At 41.1% G+C, this 8,879-nt stretch overlaps 1 protein-coding gene across 1 annotated transcript; it reads right to left on the reverse strand.

The window, feature by feature from the left end:
* Nucleotides 1-898: 898 nt before the first annotated feature.
* Nucleotides 899-8,567, reverse strand: LOC311293738 (uncharacterized protein; the record flags this gene model as incomplete). Its single annotated transcript, XM_084414228.1, has 11 exons — nt 8,307-8,567; nt 8,104-8,222; nt 7,292-7,483; nt 7,096-7,209; nt 6,927-6,982; nt 6,579-6,699; nt 4,745-5,267; nt 4,156-4,316; nt 3,961-4,030; nt 3,162-3,360; nt 899-1,324 (listed from the first exon to the last, which is right to left on the reverse strand). Exons 1-11 carry the CDS (start codon nt 8,489-8,491, stop codon nt 899-901), a joined length of 2,166 nt encoding a protein of 721 aa, XP_084270354.1. The 5' UTR covers nt 8,492-8,567.
* Between the last annotated feature and the right edge of the window lie 312 nt (nt 8,568-8,879).

The raw sequence follows: 8,879 nt of genomic DNA on the forward strand, positions 1-8,879 counted from the left end.
ATGAAAATGTCTTAGTAAAAATGATTGATGGTAAATTTTATGGTAACTATATATTGTTATATATAAATGAAAATTATTGTTAATTAATTTAACATAAAGTGAAAAACTTTATTTCTTACATTTTTTTTTACATTTATTCTTACCTTATTATTAAACATTTTCCGCTCTGCAACAATATCTGTTTGGAAGAAATGGTGGTTCATCTGATAAAAAAAAAAGAAAAAAAGAAAGGAAATAGTAATAATAAAGCTTTTTAAGCTAATTCACAAATATTGAGATGATCAATATAATTATACAATTTTGCCAAAATAAATATTTGTAGTTATATCTCCCTGACCTAATGTCACTCTGTGATTTTGTAAGATACCCTACCATATATAGTGATTTTTTTAAATGGTTTAACATTTAACATATGTAATTTTACTGTAAAATACTGTGAATTTTATGAGTTTTGGATGTATGTATCGCCATATAATATAACATTCTTCTTATTTTTTATTATCAGTTATGTACCACTAGTAATGTTACCAACATACCATCCAGTGATACCGGAAACATTGTCACTGTATCTTTATGTTGAATTTATAAAAAAAATTACTGTAAATTTAACAGTATTTTTTCAGTGCAGTACAGCAGATGTACAATAGTATAAAAAGTAACATCAGATTTAAATTTAGTACATAGTACTGTGAAAGTACGGAAATTCAGACGCAGCCATTGGCTGGCTCCATATGAGCTCAGACTCCCTAGGTGGCCTTTCATTAAACCAACATTATAAGAAATGGCGATCATTAAAAAAGAGGGAGAAAAAGCAACAGCACCATCTTTAAACTAACTGACAGCAGCCCTATGAAGTGAGCGATTAAAAAATATTCAATATTTGTTAAACACACTTTACTTATTTACTGTGGCTAGCAGAGGGTGCAGATCGTTCATGGTCCAGCCTGGTGTTCACCTGCTGGCCCGGGGCTCCAAAAGCAGGGCATGGAGGAATGCCGGCTGCTGAGGGGGCCGAAGGGTAGAAGTGCACATCCACAGCCACAGAGGTCATGCCCAGAGACACGCAGTGGGACAGCATTAGGGGAGAGAAACCGTGGGAGATATTGATGCTGTGGCGCACAGGAGTTGAGGAGGGATCGGTGGTCTGGAGTGTCAGGGAAGACCTCAGACCCTCCTCCTGGGCAGGTGCTGGATTGGCTGGAGGAGGTGAGGGGGCGTCCTGACATGGTTCAAACTCTCTGCTCCTCCAGTCCTCCATACACTGCAGCTGAATGTCAGAATGTGGTGAGGGAGACACCTTCCCCTCCTCAAATATAGTCTCCAGCTAATTCATAGTGGAAAAAAAAGTCATAATATTGTTAAAAAGAGAACAAGTAAGTGTTGCTTCTTCCTTTATATCTGTGATTTAATGCTAAGATTGACTGTACGCTCTTTATGTTTGGAGTCTCAGAGATTACAATGCTTTATGAATAGGAATAATATAGTAAGTTCAAAATCAATCTATTCATTTAACAGAAAATTAATACATTTTGAAGAATGTTCATGCTGCTTTGTTCCATACAATGAAAGTGAATGGTGACCAGGGGCTGATAAGCTCCAAAAAAAGACAAGGGTGCCATAAAATTGGTCCCTATGACACATGAGTTATATTCACAGTCTGTGTATAAATTATGATAAATTATGGCGGAGACGTACGTCATTGTTGACGAATGGGCATCGCTTGCGAGAGCCTATCTACTTCAAATGAAACTAAATGAGCCAATGCACATTGGCATGCGATAATTGCATCGCATCCTTGTTTTTCCGCTGAGGAGCCGGACTTGTGACTCGGCCGTCCAGCGGAAGCTCTGCAACTGTAGCGAGGGGACGTACGTCTCCGCTCCCTTCCTCGGGGAGCGAGGGTTACCATACGTAACCGAGACATTCCCCTTCGTCAGCTTCACTATGATGTACGTCATTGCTGATGAATGTGGATATCTACCAAAACGCCACGGCTGCTGGCCCTTCCAGCGCTCCGCTTGAACCTCCTGGTCTGACCGCAGTGTTGGGCAGGAAGTAGGAACTCTAAGCAGAGAAGGTTAATCACTGCTGTTCTGCAAGACCCACTCAGTGTGACTTATTGGATAACGCTGGGAAAGCTGCGGAAGCCACATCCTACCCCGGAGGGAGGCACTGTGACGGTTACACATATGGACTAGCCAAGCAGGGTAGTACAACATATGGCAGTCTCTGGGGTGGTTCCAGCCTAGTTATAGGGGGGTACGCACGTATATGGCCCATGGGGGCGGGAGTGGCATTGCAAGCCGACACAAAGAACGGGTCCCTCATGCTACTGGCCACTGGGGGCGAGAATACGGGAAGAGACCGGCTCTACATGGAGGCTATAGAATCTAGCGAAGGTGTTAGGTGTCGCCCAGTCCGCAGCTCTACATAAATCTGTCAGCGAGGCGCCTTGAGCCTGCGCCCAGGAGGAAGCAACACTTCTAGTTGAGTGTGCTCGCAACCCGAACGGGCAAGGCATGCCACTATCCAGTGGGCCATCCTCTGCTTGGAGACAGCCTTTCCCTTATGCTGGCCTCCATAACAGACGAAGAGCTGATCTGAGGTCCTGAAGCTTTGCGTTCTGTCCACGAATAACCGCCAAGAGCGGACAGGACAGAGAAAAGCTAGGGCTGGGTCATCCTCCTTCGAAGGCAGCGCTTGCAGGTTCACTACCTGGTCCCCGAAGGGAGTGATAGGAACCTGGGCATGCATCCGAGCCGGGGTCTCAGGACAACGTGAGAGTTGGCCGGCCCGAATTCTAGGCACGATTCGTCGACCGACATGCAGTGCACTGAGCACCAGAGACAGGTCCCAAGAGGGTATAGAGGGAGGGCGAGGCGGATTCAATCTCGTCACTCCCCTCAGGAACCTGACGATCAGGTCATGCTTTCCCAATGACTTACCTTCAACTGCATCGTGATGTGCGGCAATAGCGGCAACATACACTTTGAGGGTGGAGGGAGACAGCCTTCGCTCCAACCTATCTTGCAGGAAAGAAAGCACGACTCTGATCGGACATCTTCGGGGTCTTTCCGGTGGGAAGAACAATGTTGTCAAACATCAATTTACAGGTGGGAAAATTACAGGTCCTCACTGCCACATCCCTACTTTGTACTGACCTGGTCCTCCTCTCTAGGCTCCGGGTGAGTCTCCACAATAACTGGCAGGTCCTGGGTGGAATGGACACTCTCTTGCACATCATCTGATGGTGGCTCCATCATCATGGTGGATGGGCTGCTTTCTGTTGGGAGCGCTCTTGTCTCGGATATGTTGGGGCTTTGTTCAATAACAGCCACCAAATTATCATCCTCAAATGCTCTGAAATGTGTCATCATTAAAAATGTTACAAAAACTACTATTCAATTAAAGGGATAGTTCACGCAAAAATGAAAATTCGGTCATTAATTACTCACCCTCATTACGTTCCAAACCCGTAAGACATTTGTTCATCTTCTTAGCGCAAATTAAGATCTTATTTATCATGCAACAACGTCTGCTCTCGTGACAACACAACATGCATGCGTTGTGGTTCTCTTGTGAAAGCACATTGGAGATGAATGTTTTGAAAATAAAGTGGTAAATTCATTTTTTTTTGCAAAGCACTCACCTCGCTTCATAAAATTGAAGTAAAACCACTTAGATCACATGGATTACTTTTATGATGTCTTCACTACCTTTCTGGGGGTTGAAAGTGGTAACTTTCAAGTGGTTGCAAAGGCTGTCAATGAGGGACAGAAAGCTCTCAGATCTCATTAAAAGATCTTCATTTGTGTTCTGAAGATGAATGAAAGTCTTACGGGTTTGGAACTACATGAGGATGAGTAAATGATGGCAGAATTTTCATTTTTAGGTCTAACCCTTTAATGCAATGTTGACAGGGACATTATACAATTAACAAATGCTCTCAACAAAACTAACTTGTTATCATATGTCCTTTCCATCGCAAGACGTTCCCCATGTCTGCAAGGCCCACCCATACACCTCAGAGCTATGAGAAAAAAAAAGATTATATTACATTTTTTATGCATTTGAAAATCTCATTTAGGAGCTCATCACAGGTCTATGCAAAAATAATAGGTATCAAGGTTTATTATAATTATATTAAAGTCTCACCTGCTCTACCTGTAGGTATAGCTGCAGGATCATTTGTCTGAACCAGAGAATAAAAGGCCATGGCAATGAAAATGAATGCCAAGGAAACACCTACTCCAACCACAATGGGAATGTCATGTTTCTCAATCACAGGCAACCAAGTCTGAGATTTCTCCTTTTCTCTGAAGAAAAGAGGGTCATATGTTACTTACAAAATCACAAATCAAACAAAGCGTGAAACAAAAACATCTCAGCATGCTTCAGTAAATTTTCCCAAAAATTAACTAAAATAGCATCAAAGTCTCTCATGCCACACTTTCTCTTGATAACGTTGAAGTACTGCTGAAGTAAAGTTTCAAGCTGTCACAAATATTTCAGTCATGGTCAATAATAGTTTGCAAAGGTTAAAGGAAATAATAAGTTTTGTTTCAAAGTGTATTAACTAAATGACTATTAAGGTGTATATATATCATAATCTTACGCTATAAAAATGACCCAAATTATGAGATATTAGGAGGGAGGGAGGGGTGGAGGGGGAGGGGGAGGGGGGAGGGGGGAGGGGGGAGGGGATGATAAGCTGATTAATGAGGAAGTTCATTTGATAACCAACCTGTTATTATTGTCAGTGGTCCTCATTGGAGCCTGTGATGTGTTTTTCTTGAGTGATTCGACTAATTCTGTGTCATTTGTTACCGATGACTTCGTACCTCCAGACTGCTTAATGTTTTGACTCTTATTTTGATGCTGTTCCACAGGGGCTGAGGCAGTGAAGTTGTCCATATCCATTAAAGGTAAGCCTGGAGTCTGGGAAAAGCTCTGAATGTTTTTAATCTGAGAATATGAGTCTGCAGGCGATGGGTTGTTTGTGTTTGGATTCATTAATGGAGGTTTAGTGACCTGGTCCGCTGGTTGGATATGTGGATGTGTATCCTGCATAAAAGTCTCTTTGAGTTTGGGAGATGGTGTAGGTTTAACGGGCACAGTAGTAGGATTTTGTGTTTGCATGGGTTCTTTAATGTTCTCATTACTTCCTATGCTAATGCCAGTTGGCTTCAGTGAAATAAATTCTGTAGTGTCTTGGGTAGATTCAAGATTCAAGTATGTTGGTGAGTCCTCCACAAAAGCATTTAACACTGCACCAAACACAAAGAATAAGAATGAGAAGAAGAAAAAAAACCAACAAACCAAACAAACAAAGAAACAGAAAAAACTTCTCTATGCCAGGGATTCTCAACTCTGGCCCTCAAGATCCACTTTCCTGCAGAGTTTAGCTTCCAACCCTGATCAAACTCACCAGCCTCTAGCCAGAGATGGTCTTATTATTGGGAGAAAAGAGGGTCTGTGGCTCTACCATTGGAAAAAGCGTAACGGCTAACTTAAATCACAGGTCTAGATAACCAATCACATTACTGCCTTGACGTCATTGTATTTTGTTCAGAGTTGTGCGACAGTCAGTCACTGTTTGTTGATACCATAGAAATGAATGAGAAGTGGCATAAACTGAGTCCTACCTCTCACACAATTGTCTGTTATTTATCTTTTAAAACAGCATTTTTTTCTTCGATGTAAATCAATCCAAAAATAATGTTTAAGAGCAAACTGTCGATTCATTAAATAAGCCGTTTTCCCACAAAAGCAGTTTAGTGAAGCCTCTCTTCCATTGACATCCATGAAAAAAAAGGCCTCTGGTCGCCTTCCCTGCATATCTTGGGGTGCTTCTCAATATCCCTCCTTGTTTCCTCTGTCCTCCATCCTATGACCCGGAAACCGATCGAGCTCAGCCATCTTGAAGGACAACTCAATTCTCTAATTGCACCGTGTGGAGGCGAGGATCGAGGAGTGAGGAGGCTTCCAGTGGAGTTATGAGCGAGGATGCACAGGTGTATCCTTTGCGGAAGTGTCTAGAAACGTGACACACGTATAAATTATCCTCCCCTTCACATCTGTCACAATGATTTGAATTTATACTTTACCTTTGCAGTTTAAATAAACCACAAATCTCACATATTTCAACAGGGTATCTTGCTTTATTATGATTATTTATTATGAATTTCTTAAATGACCAAACTTCAACAACATAAGGGCAGATCCTTTGAGCGCTGCTGATGACGCTGTGAAGTGACGCTCGAGTGATCAAGTCTTCCAATGTAGAAAAAAGCTTTCATTCGATTCCTCCGTCCTCCTTTTCTTTCCTGGCAGCCTTCTTTTGCATTCTACAGGGGGTGGAGCTGAGACACGAGGAAAGGAAGCGAGGAAAGGATGCACAAATAAGAATTGAGAAGCACCCACACTGGTTTTGCACTGTCTTTCTAGTACGACCTGATTTGACCTTGATTATTTTGTTCAGGTGTGTTTGATTAGGGTTGGAGTTAAACTGTGCAAGAAAGTGGACCTTGGGGGCCAGAGTTGAGAATCCCTGCTCTAAGGTATGTTAATATCCTTACAAGATATCTTTGTATAAACTTCAGTTGTCCGCTGAAGGGATTCTTTTATCTCTGTTTTGTTCAGAATCTTTGAACCATAGAGAAAGGAATTAGTAAATAGTTCTTGTTCACTCTCTGGAACCTGGAAGGTTAGAGAAACAAACAAATTCAGACCCATAATTGTTACAAGATGCATTTTTTGCAAGGCATTATTCAATCTTTTAAATGCACTTAACCATTGAAAATGGTGGAGAATGTTGATGAAAATGCCAAAGTACTCACAAAACAATCACAGAGTCACAGTTACACATGTTATGAGGCTAATGTCACAGATGGTACCAGAATGACTCTGCACACTGCATTACTCACAGTGGTTATAATCATTTTACTCAGTGCTTCTTTATCACGTGGGACATCAGAGTCAGCTTTAAGTTAGAGCATTAGAATGATTAGATCAAACTGAGATGCAAACAGGAAACCGATGTGTATTCATTGCATGAGAACTACTAATAGTTTAGTTCTCATGCATTTTACCCACCTGTTACAGTTATAATGGCACTTCTCACTTCCTGACCGACTCTATTTTCTGCAGTGCAGTGGTACTCTCCTGAATCAGACCGGTGAATGTTTGAGATGACTAATGTCCCATTATCTGTAAAATGAAATGTTACGTTTTAAAAACAAGTGAAAACCTGCATCATATTAAACCACAGTCTGTTCCGTATGTAACAAACCATCAATGTGTATCTGTTGTGGGAGTGAGACTGGAGACTTTGGACCAGACAGTTGTGGTGAATTTCGTATCAAAGCGGTTCTAATCCAAGTGTATTTGACAGGAAAATCTCCCACGGCTCGACAAGGGAGACTAACAGGAGATCCCTCTGAGACAGTGAGTGATGCAACGAAGGAAACAATGACTGGTTTCACTGAAAAGAAATGCAAAGTTAGATAAGGGGTGAATTCCAATCGGAAGTGAGCCTCCCTATGCCCTACTCACTCCGAAGGGCAGAGCACTTGAAGAGGAGACTTTGGAGGGAGCAGGGCACTTGCGTGTAATGATTGATGTAGCCGTTTGGAATGCACTTGGTGAAGGGAGCAATGAAAGACAACGTAATTTCCTGGAATGTTACCGTGTCCATTAGCTGTTCTTACAAGAGGAATTTATTATTGCTGTTAATATAATTGCTGCAAATAAATATACATTTTATAATGAAGAGCCCTTTATGAAGGGATTTAGGTGTTCACTTTTATTTGGAACGATCCCCTTCGTGAAGTGCCCTTTCAAGGCAACTGTTTGGAATTTGGCCCAGTTGTCATTCTATTGAAGTAAAGACATCACAAACACCCTAACAAAAAAAGAACTAAGGTGATACCATAATACAGTGACGTATTAGTTGATAATACCATGGTACAAAATGATTACCTTAATAATAATGTGTTTTCACATCCCCTTATCTCAAAGAATACCATCGAACATGCCCAAATACATGTTAGTACTATGGTACTTTTTTAGTATACTTGTACTTTTTTGGCAAAGAAGATTTACCAGCAACTCGAAGAGTCATGGTTTTCTCATCGTGACCCAGTGTATTGGAGGCTGCGCATGTGTAATGTCCTTCATCATGCTTTCTCGCTGATGAAATGTAGAGAGTTGTGTTTCTTGACCTGGGAACAAAATGAATTCACAAGCACCACCCGGTAAGCAAGAACCACAATTATAGTTAATAAACTCTTCCTGCAAAAACTTACCCCATGATAATTTTGCCTCCAGTTTGGACAGACTGGCCTAGCTTTGACCACTTGATTGAAGGAGCAGGGTGTCCTAACACTTGGCAGTGAATCGTCACTTCAGCTCCTACAGGAGACGTTATCACCGTTGGCCAGATAGTCACGGATGGAGGTTCTGAAATAAGGCCAGATTGACCACAGAACATAATATAATAATGAAACGAGCTTAGCAAACATAAAATGGAGATTTCAAAATTCACAAATTACTAGCCACGGTTTTATGGGTTCGTGAAACACCGCTTTGGTTCATGATAGAACTACAGGTGTTTCAGGACATTATGTTAGAAATGTCCAGAAACACCTGGTTTCCTTGATTTATTTTATTGGTGAATTTCGTTTTGTTATCTTATTTCTATAATGTGTATGTATGTGTTTTTCTTTTCTGTGAATGCACACATGTATTTCTCTTCTGTAAAGCACTAAACACTGTTTTTTAAAGTTGCTATATAAATAAAGCTTACAAAATGGCAAATTAAATAAATAAATTTGATTAGGAATCATATTCTTAAAAAGTCCTAAAAACGTAATTAATAT

The sequence above is a fragment of the Rutilus rutilus genome (genome assembly GCF_951802725.1).
Source record: "Rutilus rutilus genome assembly, chromosome: 7".
NCBI lineage: Eukaryota > Metazoa > Chordata > Actinopteri > Cypriniformes > Leuciscidae > Rutilus > Rutilus rutilus.